This window comes from Branchiostoma lanceolatum, chromosome 3 (genome assembly GCF_035083965.1).
Source record: "Branchiostoma lanceolatum isolate klBraLanc5 chromosome 3, klBraLanc5.hap2, whole genome shotgun sequence".
In the NCBI taxonomy this organism is placed as follows: domain Eukaryota; kingdom Metazoa; phylum Chordata; class Leptocardii; order Amphioxiformes; family Branchiostomatidae; genus Branchiostoma; species Branchiostoma lanceolatum.
In genome coordinates this window covers 7,161,018-7,177,628 of record NC_089724.1, presented here as the reverse complement: position 1 = coordinate 7,177,628, position 16,611 = coordinate 7,161,018, and the positions used below count along the sequence as shown (strand labels likewise).

Genomic DNA, 16,611 nt, shown 5'->3' with positions numbered 1-16,611 from the left:
AAGCTATCAGCCAATCAGGTTTTATATCTGTATATCTCTCATTTTGGGATCAGAACAAAAAGACGGCTTTTTGTGCCAAATAAGGCTAGCTCATTAATTATTCATAAGCAACTGTCAGGGAGGCCCCTATACTCAAAATGTCAGTTCAAAAGTGCAGGACTGAGACCGGGATGGTTTGCTGAGCAGTTCCCGAGCGGGTTTCAGCGCTGCTAAAGGAGGGTGGCACTCACAAAAGCACTGCAGTCCGCGTCCTCCAGTCCACCATTTTGACCGACCCCGGACCTTGCATACCCTTCTCCTGCCTCCTGTTTTCTTCACGCATCCCTCCCTGCAGTCCAACATGCAGACAGTTCCATCACGGTACCACCCTTCTCCATTTGGCTCCTTGTCGCAAAGACTTGTCGTGTCTTTAAACGCCAAAGGCTTGCACCTTTCTGCAAGGTAGACACATACATATCACTCACATTTACTAAAGTAACATACATTTGCAGTGATACGTGAAAGTAGAACGTGGTATATTTATAGACTAAAAATAGAGCTTTTGGCGCTGTGATACAAAAGGGTACATGAAGCAAACCTTTACCATCAGCTGATTGTTAGTGTGCACAAGTAGGTGGCACATTCTCGTATTGAAATATAGAATATAAGAAAACGTACTTCTAACTCTTCTTCCTCCGACAGGAGCAACAAAGATCACAAGGGTGACGCAAACCACGAGGCAGATGATGACCCTTAAAAAAGAGGGAAACAAGAGGCTCTTGAGTTATGCTGACTGGAGTGATGCGGAAACACAAACATACACACATACACACATACACACACACACACACACACACACACGCACGCACACACACAGACGCACTCAAAACAATATCTCCATTTTTCATGGAAATAACAAGCGTTCGGAGACCTCATTCTTCTATATATTCAATATATAGAGTTTTCTTAATTTCTTGTTTCATCTTGTCTCATTAATAATGCAAATAAGGCTGTATCTAGCATATTTTAGGCGCTGGTCTTCTCTACGAAATTTATGTATATTGCATGTGTGAAAGTCATTTCCGTTGGCAAAATTCCCTGTTTTCATTTCATCATAGATTATTCAAATGACTGCCACATATATACAAAAAAACGTCTTTGGATATATCATGATTTATCATACAGAATTTCTATTTAAGTTTTATCGCCTACCTTTGAGTTATTTGGAAATACCCAATCTGTTGGTTTTCGTCAATAAAATCACATAAATGACGTCATAATACGTCGCAACGTCATTAATCTTTACGTTCATTGAAAAATGTTTGTTTTTTCACGTTTCTACAAAATTAGATTTTGTAACTAGGGTCATAATAACCCTTATCATACATACATGTTACTAGATGACAAGTATCAAACAATAGGGAATATGAGTGCAGATTTTGCTGGGGTCAGTTTTGACCCCACTGGACCAGGCGTAAGCTTTCTAGGGTAACTTAATCAACAATGAGCTAATCTCGGTAAAAACTTGTGAGAAGTTATAAGACATATATACAATCAAACTCATAGAAGGAATTTTGTTTTCGACTCGAAATGTCAAAATGGCACATGTTGATATACGCCTGGGGTCAGTTTTGATCCCATACGGTGGTTTGAGGGTTAATGCCCTTCACAGCAAAGCGATGTCGTCAAACATGTTTGGCAGAAAAAGGTCAATCAACCCGTCTGCCTCTATTGTTGAGTGGTAGTCGCCTTGAGCAACGTATCGCGTCTACACGTCATGAAGGGAGGGGGCAGTGTATTTTATGTGCTGCAGCGGTAAGTACGATGTTTATCGGGAAATCTGTACTTTTTGTAATCTCACTGACTCATGATATATTCTAAAGGCAGGAGATGAGATAATATTGACATTTTCTGTCCCGAGAAACAGATATGATGTATAATGGGTGCTTGAGTGTAGGATGGGAACGTCCTTGATCTTGGGCACGTCCCAAAAAAGGTCGTCTATATATTTTCTTCCTACTAAAGAATGACCGACGGAAGTACCATTATCATAAATTGCTTTAACCTTCCATCCATAGCCTTCCATCCATGCTCGCATTCAATTTCTTGGTTCACGGTTTCCCCGTTCCATTTGGTCTATCATGCTATTGATATTCACTAGTCAGCGATACAAAAATCGCAGAAATTCACCTGAGGCACGTACATGAAGATAATGTACAAATTATCTAAAAATACAATATATTTAGATTTATTATGTAACAGTTAACTGTGCCACGCACTGTTTTCGAGTTTTCTCACCAATTAGGTAAACTTTAACTAGTGTATGGTTTTACATAATTTAAACCATGCATCCTGAGTTATCATTGTAGATAGGAATCGGTTCCTGACAGGAACTTACCTTAACACACACTTTGTCTAATACACTTATAGTTCAAACATAACTCTGATGAAAAAATCTTATGATCACAGGCGGAATACATGTTACGAGACTTGTTCAAATCATGAGTGATTGTCTTTCACTTACCTCATTTCAGTGAATATTGAAGGGCCACGTTTTTGGTGTGCTGTTTCTAGAACTTGGTCCCGAACGGTTCTAGTAATTTTTCGACCAGGTAAATGTAAACTGTTGTTAATAACTGACTCTAAAACCACTCTACAAGCTCAACATGATCCATTTGTGTAGGAACTAGATAGACTTCTGCACGTCATGTTGCCCCGGGCAGCTTGTGGCTGAGGTAAGTGGATGCAATGTTACGATGGGCAATGACGTCCTCATTCGGGATATTCCATTTTCACAAGAACCCACTGGATTTTTGTGGGTCATCATCAATTGAATTACGCATTTTCTACAATGGCTACTTCTCTCTGCACTTTTCCATCACAACAGCCTCTATAAATAAAAGCCATTTGAAATCATATGGCATGGATCCAAATGGTGACGACATTCGTCATTTTCCTTCGCCCACCACCCTCCCCTCAGAGTGAAAGCCATTTCACAGGGTCACGTGTGCGTGACCGTGTTTCCGAATGACTGGATCATGCATGGTGTTACATGATTAGCGAGTTGACAATTGATGTCGAGTGACGCGTTCAAACATTTCAGTTCGTTGATGCGTGCAATAACAAAGTTTTGCCCCGGTAGATAGCTCTAAATGAATTTTGAGTCACAACAGTTATGGAACAGTTATCATTTTTTTTTGATTATCTATTTATGTTTTTACAATTATATCAACTTTGGTATTGACAGCATTTATTAGCTGGACTACCGATGGTAGACAGTACGCTGTAAGTGTGCGCTGAGGAAAGAATCAACTTCACATAATAATTATTATGAACTTCTATCTATCTGTAATTGCAACTATAGCCTCTGGAAGTTGGTTCCATAGTCCTATTGTTCTATCATGCGATTGTTTTGATTATTACTAGTCAGCGATAAAAATCCTAAAAATTCAATGGAGGCACGTACAAGTAGGTTATGTACAAATTATCTGGAAATACAAGATATTTCGATTTGATGTGTAACTGTGCCACACACTTGTTTTCGAGTTTTCTCACCAGTTGGGTAAACTGAACTATATATATTGTATGAATTTACACAATTTAAACCCTACATCTTGAGCTACTACTGTCGATAGGTATGTTCCAAAAAAGGCCGATACGATCGCCATTCAACCTTAACACACGCAGTGTCCAATACATGTATAGTTCAAACGTAACTCTGTCTTTCACTTACCTTGATTCAGTGAACGTTGAATGGCCGCGGATTTGTCCTGTTGTTTATAGAACTTGGTCCCGAACGGTTCAAGCAATTTGTAAACCAGGTAAGCGTAAATGAAAACTGCTGTTAATAGCTGTTAATACCTAAAAAAACTCTCTACAAACTCAACATGATCCATTTGTGTAGGAACTGGATAGACGTCATGTTGCCTCGGGCAGCTTGTGGCTGAAGTAAGTGGATTCAATTTGACGATGGGTAATGACGTCCTCATTTGGACGATTCCATTGTGAACAAGAACCCACAGGTTCAGGGGTCAACATTGATTGAATTACGTATTTTGTACATTGAATACTTCAGTCTGCAACTCTTCTTCCTTTTCCCATCGCAACAGACTCTAAACATAAACGCCATTTGAGTCACATTATCTTTCTCATAAACGCTTAAAAACAACAATGAAACCATTCCAAGGACACAGAGTGACGTAATTGGACAACCCGACTAATCAGTCAAAGATACCAATCACAGAAGTAAGCACGATCATCTGTCTTTTCGCCCCTCTGTTTTAAGTCAAAGTTTGCAAAAAAAGCTCACTCCTGGCTAGCGGAGTCTTCTTAAGAGTAATGTTCTTATGGTTTTTATAAGTTGTGCAGTGTGGCCTGACGTGGCGTTGCCGAACTATGACCTTTTGGGGCGGCTTCTGATATTTGAGTCAGAAAACCAACTTGACAACACACTGGCTGGCACGAGTACAAGTTACTTTGTATAAGGTGACCTTCAACCGGGGAAGGGAAGAAAAGTTACAGATAATGTTTAAGCGGAAGTGCGTTTACGAATAAGGGGTCTGACTATTTGGCAATCATCAAGGGTTATCACCATGCTTTATGGTAACGATCTCACCTACAACCAAGCTTTCAAAACAAACCATTAATTATCAATGCAGAGGCGCTGAACTGGAAGTGAGCACAGTTGAAAACAAACGTCCGTCATCTTGTTTGAATCTGCGCTAGCTCTGCAAAAGTTGGTACTTATTTCATATCTTTTGTTTTTACTTTCTCATCAACACGGTGTGCTCTGATTTGTCGTTTTTCATCACGTTATTGAATTTTGGTATGCTTGAAGTATATGGACCCAACAGCAGTTAATACTGGTTCATCCCTTATGCCGACTGTGTGTCGGTACTTATGTTCATATAGTGTGAATAATTATATACAAATAATTTGCAGCGATATGTGCTTCAACTGGGAATCGCTTTATGCAGAGAATACCATGGAATTGATGAGATACCTGTCCACCTTTCCAATCTGGATCCTCGTTGTTTGACGTCGATGAGTCAGCTGCAGAACAAAGCACCAATCCTGTCTACTAGATGCAGAGTGGTCAGGAACCTGTCTGGTTACGGTACGATCACATAAAACATACAAACCTTTCCTAACCGAGCCCATGTAGACAATACCTTTCTCTTTAAAAAAAAGGGCAATAATCCCGATGATGTTTTATCTTTCACGTATTAATCAATTTTCTGTACTCTTTCACAACCCATCACAACGTTAACTTTCACTATATGCATATAAACAATACCTTCATTCCGTTGTCACTTTCCAAGGAGTGCTCGCAGAAGTGTAAACGATGTTCATGTACACTGCAGTACACATGGCTAAACTTAAGAAAATAGGTGTGTTGAATAGAATTGTACTTTAGTGTAATGGATATATCCTGGAGTTCTAGGTCTTCTTTGATTTGTTGAATTACAAGATACTGGATCCAATAGGATTTCCTGCAGGTATTTCCCGAGAGAAACGTCTGGAGGTAGAGAACGTCTTAATGACTGCACTGGAGGGACTTAAAGGAGACTTGAGCGGACACTACTATCCATACGATTCCTTGAAAACCTCAGAAAAAGACAAGCTGGTTATGGGTGGATATCTTTTTAAGGTAAGTGGCTTGCATGCATATTTGATAAAACGAAAACATAGAATAGAAATGGGATAGTATCATTTAAATGAGGGCAAAAGACTAACCGGTGCATCAACAGAATGGTATACCCTTAGCGGAGATAAAATTTCTTTTGCTCCTCTTTAACCTAATATCAATTATACTGAAAAGTCTATCCTAAAATATAAGAGAGGGAAAACTTTCTCTATTTTTTCTAACAAGGAGAATGACAAGTACCAGGCAGCTGCTGGGATCAGTCGCGACTGGCCAGAAGGGCGTGGCATCTTTTACAACAAGGACAAAACGTTTTTGGTGTGGGTAAATGAAGAGGATCATCTTAGGATCATCTCCATGCAGAAAGGTACCTTCGATCCTATTGTCGAGTTAATAGAGAGTACATGTCGAAAGATGTAATGATCTGCTTTTGCACACATTTATCTCAATCGCCGCCATCTTGAAAAAAAAATGCATCCCATGAGGCTTTGCGCTTTAAATGCTTGAACTTACTTGTAATCGCAAGCTCCTTTGAAACAGTCAGTCAATCGTAACATTTGTAGTCTTTCTATTCAATCAAAAACAGGAGCAAACGTCAAGGCAGTATTCGATCGCCTGTGTCGTGGAATCAACGCCATCAACAAGGCTCTGTTGAGGCATGCGCAGACTGAGTTTGCCTTTCACAAGCACTATGGCTATCTGTCCAGCTGCCCTACAAACCTTGGCACGGGCATGCGCGCTAGCGTTCACGTTAGTGTCCCCCGTTCGTTTAACGATGTCCAATTAAAGAACACCACTGCACCAAATCGGATATTTAAGCATGCTTAATGAGATTCGTAAATGAAGCTTAAACATTGGAAGAAGATTAAGCAACATTTAAGCCACATTTAAGACGTATTAAATGCCACAACTATGGGTCCATCTTTACACTATCTTTACGAACAGCGTAAAGTCAACTTAAAAATATATAATCTTTACATAATCTTTAATGTCACTTAATGGTGCATTAAATCTAATGCCCCCCTACATGCGTACAGCATATCTTTACATTAAGTTTACGAACAGCGTAAAGTCAATTTAAAAATGTACATATCTTTAATTAATCTTGAATGTCGCTTAAGTATGCATTAAATATAATGTTCCATAGTATGCGAACAGCAAACATGCCAACAGATTTGAAAATGCGGTGGTGTCGTTTTGGCAAAAGTGAACAACAATTTAGTCGACTAATGTAACACATCACACTTTCAAAATCCTCAGTGTACTACGGGTATTTCTCAAGGTCTCCCTGGTGTACTTTAAAAGGTATAAACGCAAGCACTTTTTTCCCGCGAGCCGTGTGCCTTCGATCACCGCTTGTTTTCAGGGAGACAAAATTCTTGCACGAACAGTTTCCGTTTTCTTATAAACATTGCGCCCGCTCTGTAAGAACCCTAAACCTGAGTCTTATATTCTAACGTAACATTCATTTTAATTTAACAATGCCAATTTGGTAAAGCGTGTGTGTTTTTTTTAACTCGAGATAGGAATAAGCAACCACCAAATTGTGTACAACTATCGCACAAAAGTTCCTCTGAACGCGCACAGCATGCATACCAACGGGTTTGAAAATGCGGCGGTGTCGTTTTGGCAAATGTGAACAACAATTAAGTCAACAAATGTAACACATCACACTTTAAAAAACCTCAGTATACTACGGGTTATTTTCAAGGTCTCCCTGGTGTACTTTGAAAGGTTTAAACGCAAGCACTTTTTCCCGCGAGCCGTACGTGTGCACTCGATCACCGCTTGTTTTCAGGGAGACAAACTTCTTGCACCAACAGTTCCCGTGTTCTTACAAACATTGCGCCCGCTCTGTTAAAACCCTAAACCTAAGTCTTACATCCTAACGTAACATTCATTTTGCCTTAACATTGCCAATTTGGTAAAGCGTGTGTGGTTTATTTAACTCGAGATAGTCAAGCAAGCATCGAATTGTGTACAAATATCGCACAAAAGTTCCTCTGAACGCGCACAGCATGCATACCAACGGGATTGAAAATGAGGCGGTGTCGTTTTGGCAAATGTGCAGAACAATTTAGTCAACAAATGTAACACATCAAACTTTAAAAAACCTCAGTATACTACGGGTTATTTTTCAAGGTCTCCCTGGTGTACTTTGAAAGGTTTAAGCGCAAACACTTTTTCCCGCGAGCCGTACGTGTGCACTCGATCACCGCTTGTTTTCAGGGAGACAAACTTCTTGCACCAACAGTTCCCGAGTTCTTACAAATATTGCGCCCGCTCTGTAAAAACCCTAAACCTAAGTCTTATATCCTAACGTAACATTCATTTTGTCTTAACATAGCCAATCTGGTAAAGCGTGTGTGGTTTATCTAACTCGAGATAGGAACAAGCAAACATCGAATTGTGTACAAATATCGCACAAAAGTTTCTCTGAATGCGCACAGGATGCATACCAACGGGTTTGAAAATGTGGCGGTGTCGTTTTGGCAAATGTGAAGAACAATTTAGTCAACAAATGTAACACATCACACTTTCAAAAACCTCAGTATACTACAGGTTATTTCTTAAACTTTGAAAGGTTTAAACGCAAGCAATTTTTCCCGCGAGCCATGTGCCTTCGATCGCCGCTTGTTTTCAGGGAGACAAAATTCTTGCACGAACAGTTTCCGTTTTCTAATAAATATTGCGCCCGCTCTGTAAAAACCCTAAAACTAAGTCTTATATGCTAACGTTACATTTATTTTGTCTTAACATTGCCAATCAGGCAAAGCGTTTGTGGTTTATTCAACACGAGATAGAACAAGCAACCATCAAATTTTGTACAAGTATCCGGCACAAAAGTTCCTCTAAACGCGCACAACATGCATACCAACGGGTTTGAAAATGCGGCAGTGTCGTTTTGGCAAATGTGAACAACAATTTAGTCAACAAATGTAACACATCACACTTTCAAAAACCTCAGTGTACTACGGGTTATTTCTCAAGGTCTCCCTGGTGCACTTTAAAAGGTTTAAACGCAAGCACTTTTTCCCGCAAGCCGTGTGCACTCGATCACCGCTTGTTTTCAGGGAGACAAAATTCTTGCACGAACAGTTTCCATTTTCTTATAAACATTGCGCCCGCTCTGTAAGAACCCTAAACCTGTGTCTTATATCTTAACGTAACATTCATTTTAATTTAACATTGCCAATTTGGTAAAGCGTGTGTGGTTTATTTAACTCGAGATAGGAACAAGCAACCACCAAATTGTGTACAAGTATCGCACAAAAGTTCCTCTGAACGCGCACAGCATGCATACCAACGGGATTGAAAATGAGGCGGTGTCGTTTTGGCAAATGTGCAGAACAATTTAGTCAACAAATGTAACACATCAAACTTTAAAAAACCTCAGTATACTACGGGTTATTTTTCAAGGTCTCCCTGGTGTACTTTGAAAGGTTTAAACGCAAACACTTTTTCCCGCGAGCCGTACGTGTGCACTCGATCACCGCTTGTTTTCAGGGAGACAAACTTCTTGCACCAACAGTTCCCGAGTTCTTACAAATATTGCGCCCGCTCTGTAAAAACCCTAAACCTAAGTCTTATATCCTAACGTAACATTCATTTTGTCTTAACATAGCCAATCTGGTAAAGCGTGTGTGGTTTATCTAACTCGAGATAGGAACAAGCAAACATCGAATTGTGTACAAATATCGCACAAAAGTTTCTCTGAATGCGCACAGGATGCATACCAACGAGTTTGAAAATGAGGCGGTGTCGTTTTGGCAAATGTGAACAACAATTTAGTCGACTAATGTAACACATCACACTTTCAAAAACCTCAGTGTACTACGGGTTATTTATCAAGGTCTCCCTGGTGTTCTTTAAAAGGTTAAAACGCAAGCACTTTTTCCCGCGAGCCATGTGCCTTCGATCATCGCTTGTTTTTAGGGAGACAGAATTCTTGCACGAAAAGTTTCCGTTTTCTTATAAACATTGCGCCCGCTCTGTAAGAACCCTAAACCTCATGAGTCTTATATCCTTACGTTACATTCATTTTGATTTAACATTGCCAATTTGGTCAAGCGTGTGTGTTTTATTTAACTCGAGATAGGAACAAGCAACCACCAAATTGTGTACAAGTATCGCACAAAAGTTCCTCTGAATTCGCACAACATGCATACCAACGGGTTTGAAAATGCGGCGGTGTCGATTTGGCAAATCATGTGCAGAACAATTTAGTCAACAAATGCAACACATTACACTTTCAAAAACCTCAGTTTACTACGGGTTATTTTTCAAGGTCTCCCTGGTGTACTTTGAAAGGTTTAAACGCAAGCACTTTTTCCCGCGAGCCGTACGTGTGCACTCGATCACCGCTTGTTTTCAGGGAGACAAACTTCTTGCACCAACAGTTCCCGAGTTCTTACAAACATTGCGCCCGCTCTGTAAAAACCCTGAACCTAAGTCTTATATCCTAACTTGATATTTATTTTGTCTTAACATTGTCAATCTGGTAAAGCGTGTGTGGTATATTCAACTCGAGATAGGAACAAGCAACCATCACATTGTGTACAAGTATCGCACAAAGGTTCCTCTGAACGCGCACAGCATGCATACCAAAGGATTTGAAAATGCGGCAGTGTCGTTTCGGCCAAAGTAAACAACAATTTAGTCGACAAATGTAACACACCACACTTTTAAAAAACCTCAGTATTATTTCTGAAGGTCTAGACAATCTTTCTGCTAATTCTGGTGTACTTTGAAAGGTTTAAACGCAAGCACTTTTTCCCGCGAGCCGTGTGCACTCGCCACTTGCAATAGTTTTCAGTTATTACATTTAAGCCCGCGTAATTATTACGTTAAATGACTTAAAGAGTGCCAAAACGGAATACCTAAGCATGCTTTAAGAGTGCTTAAAGAGCCGATTTAGCGCAGTGAAGAGTTCCCGTGTTTTGATAACCAAATTTCTATCTGCTCTGTAATAAATACCCTAAACTAAAAGCTATTAAATTCCGTGCAAAAAAAGCGTCTCACTTGATTTCCCCTGCACCCGAACACAGGATATTCGTCTAAAGATTTTGAAATGCGGCGTTGTTTTGGAAAGTCTGAACAACATTTTATAGTCGGCAATTGGATAATTTGAAAGTCCGTCTTTGTGTCTGCTTTACGCTGTTTTATTTTTCTAGATGAAAGCAAAATGACAATTTCTGGCAAGTTTGTTTTCAAGCTATACGTGGAAGATTACTGATTAACATTTTACACCTTTTTGCGTTTCGGCGCCTTCGCGCCGGAACGCAATGTCCTGGCTTTTACCTTCGATGCATGCATGCAGCATGCTGGCATGCTGTTTGGTTCAACACTGTGTCGCACACCAGAAGACCTTATATGGCAATACGTTCCCAAATCCTTGTATAGCCGTTGCCTTATATGGCAAGGGAGCACGAAAAGGCAGGCAGGCTACATTTGCATGACACACAGGAGGGCGACCGCATGTAACTGCTACAACTGTTCGGAAATATCATTGCATTGTGGTTTCGGACTTTGATATCCTGAAAAATGACCATATTACATCTATTCCACAAGATTGCAGAAGAAAAAAAAATGATTTCGTCAAGAAAACGACCAAAAATCGACATAAATGATACCATATAGTGAGGTTATAGCATTACGTACAGGGAGATGGGTTTCGTACCGCAGCTTAGCCCATCTGGCAACGCGAAGCACTTCGGACCCAGAAGATCCGGGTTCGTGTCCGTGCACGGATTTTTTTTTCTTTTTAGATATTGAATATCAAAAATATATATTGATATTATATTAATCTATCAATATCATATTTATGTATATCATTTTTTCATTTTTTCATTAATAAATAAAGAAATATTTTATATTTGTTATTTTTAAATATTCATTTAATATATACAAGGCCTTTGTCTTATGAACAGGACTTCATAGATTCCAAACCCGGCATTCGAATTTTTCTGTTCATTGTAATGGAAAATACCGTGCAGCGGCTCCTATGCGCGGTAAGATGATTCTTGCAAAACACTCGCCACTAAACTTCTATCCCCGATGTAAACAGAGGCTCTTGATGTTGTTTGCAAAACAGCGATCCTTTGTTACAGTAGCAAATGCTCCATTGTTCAGTATCGACTTCATTCAGACAACACGGACGTGGAAAGTGGCGCCGCTCGGCACAAAACTATGGGAATTTTCATGAATTTTAGCAAAATTACCCAGGAAAATAAGGAAGAAATGTTGTAAATGCGGAAACCAGAATAATACGGATGAGGTAGCTGTTGATTTGTTTGACATTTGGTAGTCATTTTAGATAGAACCTTAGCTGTTATGAACTTCTATTTCACTTATTTACCATAGTGCTGATGATTCAATGGTGCTTTTTCAAATTTTATGTTTTATTGCGTGCCATGTACATAATTACGTTGATAGCTTTTATAATGAGCCTATTGTACATTTTACAAATAAGTACAAGTTGTAGGCCAAGACCAGCTTTTTCAAAAGCACTTAAGTTAAGTGACGTAACTTCAAAATTGCTTTCCCCAATCTGCCTTTCTCTATTAAAACAGTACTCATTTCCCAAAATGACAATTTTTCTTATAGACTGAACAGCCCTCGAGTGACTTTCTCTGGCCGATTTTACTTCAAGTAAAGGGAAAAGACAATTCACACTCATAAACGTAGCCGAAACGCCAGCTTTTTTGAAAAGCTCTTGTTTGGACTGTAGAAACATCCATTGTCCAATAGACCCCTTTCCAAATACCGCGGCCATTTTGAATCCAGGCCGAGCGCACGTGGTTCGAGCGCGGGAAAAGTCAACACCCGGTAAGACCAAGCCAGCGGTAAGGCGTCCCCAATAGAAACCAGCGTTGAGTCATCTTCGGCGGCGAGATGTTCTCCTCCTCGGTGAAATCCATCCATATATTTGCATGGCACAAGTAGATGATATTGTTGTGGACACTTGGACTCGATATCGGCCAGTAAAATTGTGAATTTCTGCTCCTTTTCCACAGTTCCTGCCGGGATGTTGAACGCGCGCTACGGTGATCGAATGCTAATATGTTTACACCGCGTGCTTGTAGTTTCCCTAATAACGTTAGCTAAATTCGAGAAAAATCCCACAAAACATACACTTTTCGGGCTGGGATCCTTATAGCTACTTAGATAGACATATACAGAATTTTACCGGTTGTGACCGTAATTTTGGTCCATGCCAACTTCGCCTGGGAAAACACGCGTTGAGAGGGGGTCGTGTGTTCTGTCTAGCCTTTCTTTCTTTTCTGTCTAACTTTTCCTTTCTTTCTTGTTACATCGCCCCGCATGGCGATATTTGACATTTCCGCTGAATGCAATCCCACAAAAAAAGACGTGTAGGCTTGAGCTTAAGGTCATTTTTGTTTAGTCTCTACCAGACTAACCGCGCCGGCTACGGGGAGATCATAATTGCCGGGGGACTTTGGCCATGGAGGGTTGCAATATTGGACCCCATCTCCATAGCCGACCCCCTTCATACATTTGACTCTATTTGGCCAATTGCTACTATTTTCCCAGCAACCCGTGGAGACTGGTAGAGTCTAATTCTGGTTAGGAATTTAGCAGAATTTCAGCGGCTTCTTTTGACGAGTTTTCTGAAATATCAAAACCTAGATAAAAAAAGATGGAGTGTTTTCACTTTGCGCCGTAATATCTTAATTTCCGTCGGATGATATTACAGAAACGTGAAAATATAGGCTTGAGGGCTTTGCGCGTATAGAAATTTGACGAAACTTCGGTGGCTCCTTTGACTTTGACGATATTCTAGTGCCAAGATTAGTTTGATGAAGTTCGTGAGTGAAGCAGGGGGCGTGTTTTCTTTGTAGCGTTTCATTACATCACTTTTCGCGGAAATATTCTCGATTTCCAGAGGATGAAACCCCACAAAAAAAAGGAAAAATATCGGCCTGAGGTCCTTCCCTCCTCAAGTCAATATCATCTAACGTTTTTTGGGTTCCATCCGGTCAACAGATATCTGAAATATTGCCGCGCAAAATGATTTAAAGAAACGTCAGATACAGTGGAAAACGCACCTTCACTCACGTACTTGGAGTCCGCAAGACTAAATTCTTGGAATCCGAAAAGATCGTCTAAAAGCCGCCGGAATGCTGCCAAATTTGTACCCAAAAGGACATTGAACTCAAGCCTATATCTTAATGTCTTTTTTGTGGGATTAAATTCAGCGGAAATGTCAGATATTGCTGAGCGAAGTCGATGTAACGCTGCACAGAAAACACGGCCCTCCCTCAAACTAATGTAATTTCAAGATGATGTTCGCATTGTCACGACAACCAAAAGGCTCAAGAGTCATACCTAAACCAAGGAGGTTAAAATTTATTTAAACCTCCTTGCCTAAACTTAGCTACAAGGATCCCAGCCCGAAAAGTGTTTGTTTTGTGGGATTTTTCTCGACTTAAGCTAACATTATTAGGGAAACTACAAGCACGCGGTGTAAACATATAAGCATTCGATCACTGTAGCGCGCGTTCAACATCCCGGCAGGAACTGTGGAAAAGGAGCAGAAATTCACAATTTTACTGGCCGATATCGAGTCCAAGTGTCCACAACAATATCATCTACTTGTGCCATGCAAATATATGGATGGATTTCACCGAGAAGGAGAACATCTCGCCGCCGAAGATGATTCAACGCTGGTTTCTATTGGGCACGCCTTACCGCTGGCTTGGTCTTACCGGGTGTTGACTTTTCCCGCGCTCGAACCACGTGCGCTCGGCCTGGATTCAAAATGGCCGCGGTATTTGGAAAGGGGTCTATTGTCAAATGCCCAGGAAGACCGTCTCCGAATAACAATAGATATAAAAAAGGCCATTGTTACAGTGTCTGCTAGCAATGCAAATCATGGTCACAAATACACACTACTCGCGAATTGAACCAATCAACACTCATGCCGATATTCAAATTCTTTTTCCGTTGGAAATTCAAATTTAATTTCTCATTTGGTGGCCAAGCTTGGTAGTGTATGGACCTGTATGTTCTTGCTGCAGCTTTATCGTCTTACTCACTCGGGGACGGACAGTTCGACGGAACTCGAGTGCGCTTTGCCATGATTCTAAAACCAGACTGAGGAAAACTGCGCGATCAGTTGAAAATAGTCTTTACTACAACTTCCTGAACCCAGCCAGCAATAAGGAATACCTCGGCGAGTGGACTCTAATGCTGCATGGATTTGGATGTGCCCCCCCCCCCCCCTTATAGCCGGACTTACAACTGTATATCAAGGAATAGCCGTGGTTTTGTCCACTCGGAAGGCAGGCGGTGCCCAGGGACAGGCGAAAGAGCTGGCTGCTGGGATGGTATGCCCGAAGGAAACTACGTCGTTGACCACCCCCCTCCCACCCTTCTGAAGAGAGCTACGGAACCTGAGACTTCTGGGATGAGGGCTGAGTGAGGAATGCAGATCTCAAGATAAAACAGAGGCGTGTTGAGTGGACCTGAAGACCTAGAAGCTGAAGACGGAGCTAAAATAGGACTGACTCAGCAGCTGGCGTTGGAATGAAATACACAAATTGAAATAATACCTGAAATGATGCTGAACATTAAAGACCCAAGCACAAACACATGCATGTAGCATACACAACAGAATTAAAGGGAACTTAACTGAGCTTAAATAAAGTTTAAATACAGATTTTTACAACAGATTTACGACGACCAAAAATTTGGCTTTAAGCTGATTTTACCGTGCTTAAACGTCGCTTAAATGAGTGCCACTACGTACGGTTTACGGAGGCTTAAATACGGCGTATGTCTCTAGATTTAAGTAAAGATTACGATGCTTAATCGTAGCGTAAAAGCTAAGATTAAAGCTAAGTTTACGTTGCTTAAACGGTTGCTTAAATGGTCCCACTAAGCACGTTTAAGCACATACCTAAAGATAGCGTAAACATAATATTTAAGCCCGCGGAAGTATTACGTAAAGTGACGTAAAGAGTGCCATAACGGAATCTTTAAGCATGCTTTAAGAGTGCTTAAAGAGCTTTTTTCGTCCAGTGCACGTGTCGTCAGCTTGGGTTGGACGTCAGAGGACGACATGGAGGTGAGTACGTTATTTATGGCATATGTTTTTTGGTTTTTTAGTATAAATTCCGGCAAAAGTGACACTTGAAAACAATTGTGAATCACAAAATAGTCAGGTTGGTTAAAGGTTTCTTGGTGAATCGATAGATGGTTTTCTGTTTGGTTGTGTGGTTTGTTGCTCCATTGGTCGATTAATTAGTCGATCAATTGATTGCTTGGTTGGTTGGTTGGTTGGTTTGTTGGTTGGTTGGTTGATTGGTTGGTTGGTTTGGTCGCTCAGCAAATATTCTGATTTATTTTAGAAACCTCTGAGGCTGAAGGAGGGGTTTACGACGTGTCTAACCGTCAGCGACTGGGTCGTACTGAAGTCGACCTGCTGCAAACTGTGATTGACGGCATCAACTCACTCTATAACACATCGACTAAGAACTAGCCATAACGCTATTCTGATGCTTTAGAAATAACATTATCTAATGTTTTCTACGCACATTTCTTTTCGTTCTAAGCTATATGTATTAGTATATGTTAGTTATAATCGTTGACGAAGTTAGATGCCACATTTTGAAATCACTGTAATTGTACTTTTGATTGATCACCATGACCTGTACTTAGCTTGTAAGAGCATCAACGCACCGTATGTGTAAAAGTCTTTCAACCACTCCTGATGACATAGCCAGACTATGCTGACCAGTACGGAGCCCCGATTTGATGTTAGATCAGAAGCCGAGACATCATCACCTAACCTGTTGGCAAGGGTTTACTCACTGGAAACGTTATTCGATAATACTTGCATTGTGTGGGAAACTATTATAAAATGATACTGATTCTTGACGCAAAAGTGTACTCCATGGCTAAGCAAATAAATTGGTTGGATGAATAAACGTATTCAAAATTTGAGCGTTAAGTTTATTGGTTGT

The 16,611-nt window shown here is 40.5% G+C and overlaps 2 protein-coding genes across 3 annotated transcripts in view; one reads left to right on the top strand and one right to left on the bottom strand.

Annotated features, from left to right (window-relative positions):
- The window catches only part of LOC136429921 (cartilage intermediate layer protein 1-like), a 37,923-nt gene extending 34,019 nt beyond the window's left edge, over positions 1 to 3,904 (bottom strand). Inside the window, exons 1-3 of one of the 2 annotated variants that reach the window (XM_066420089.1) lie at positions 3,713 to 3,904; positions 658 to 731; positions 231 to 434 (exon numbers count right to left, since the gene is read on the bottom strand). In XM_066420089.1, the coding sequence (XP_066276186.1) occupies positions 231 to 342 (112 nt within the window). In that variant the 5' untranslated portion in view covers positions 343 to 434; positions 658 to 731; positions 3,713 to 3,904. Of the gene's footprint in view, positions 1 to 230; positions 435 to 657; positions 732 to 2,503; positions 2,947 to 3,712 lie in introns of those variants that run through there. The other variant, XM_066420088.1, reaches the window with a different exon arrangement.
- A 355-nt stretch (positions 3,905 to 4,259) lies between these two features.
- On the top strand, positions 4,260 to 16,591 carry LOC136429274 (arginine kinase-like). The gene is made up of 7 exons (XM_066419137.1): positions 4,260 to 4,714; positions 4,921 to 5,095; positions 5,466 to 5,629; positions 5,852 to 5,990; positions 6,210 to 6,421; positions 15,668 to 15,713; positions 15,997 to 16,591. The coding sequence occupies exons 2-7, from the start codon at positions 5,023 to 5,025 to the stop codon at positions 16,125 to 16,127; spliced, it is 765 nt and encodes a 254-aa protein (XP_066275234.1). The 5' UTR covers positions 4,260 to 4,714; positions 4,921 to 5,022; the 3' UTR covers positions 16,128 to 16,591.
- Positions 16,592 to 16,611: the final 20 nt, after the last annotated feature.

Bases quoted from the DNA above. Each gene is read 5' to 3' on its own strand.
- LOC136429274 (XM_066419137.1), top strand. From the start codon at position 5,023: ATGAGTCAGCTGCAGAACAAAGCACCAATCCTGTCTACTAGATGCAGA. The intron at 5,096-5,465 runs GTACGATCACAT...TGGATCCAATAG, and splicing joins CAGGAACCTGTCTGGTTACG to GATTTCCTGCAGGTATTTCC. The intron at 6,422-15,667 runs GCACCAAATCGG...TTTTTCGTCCAG, and splicing joins TCCAATTAAAGAACACCACT to TGCACGTGTCGTCAGCTTGG.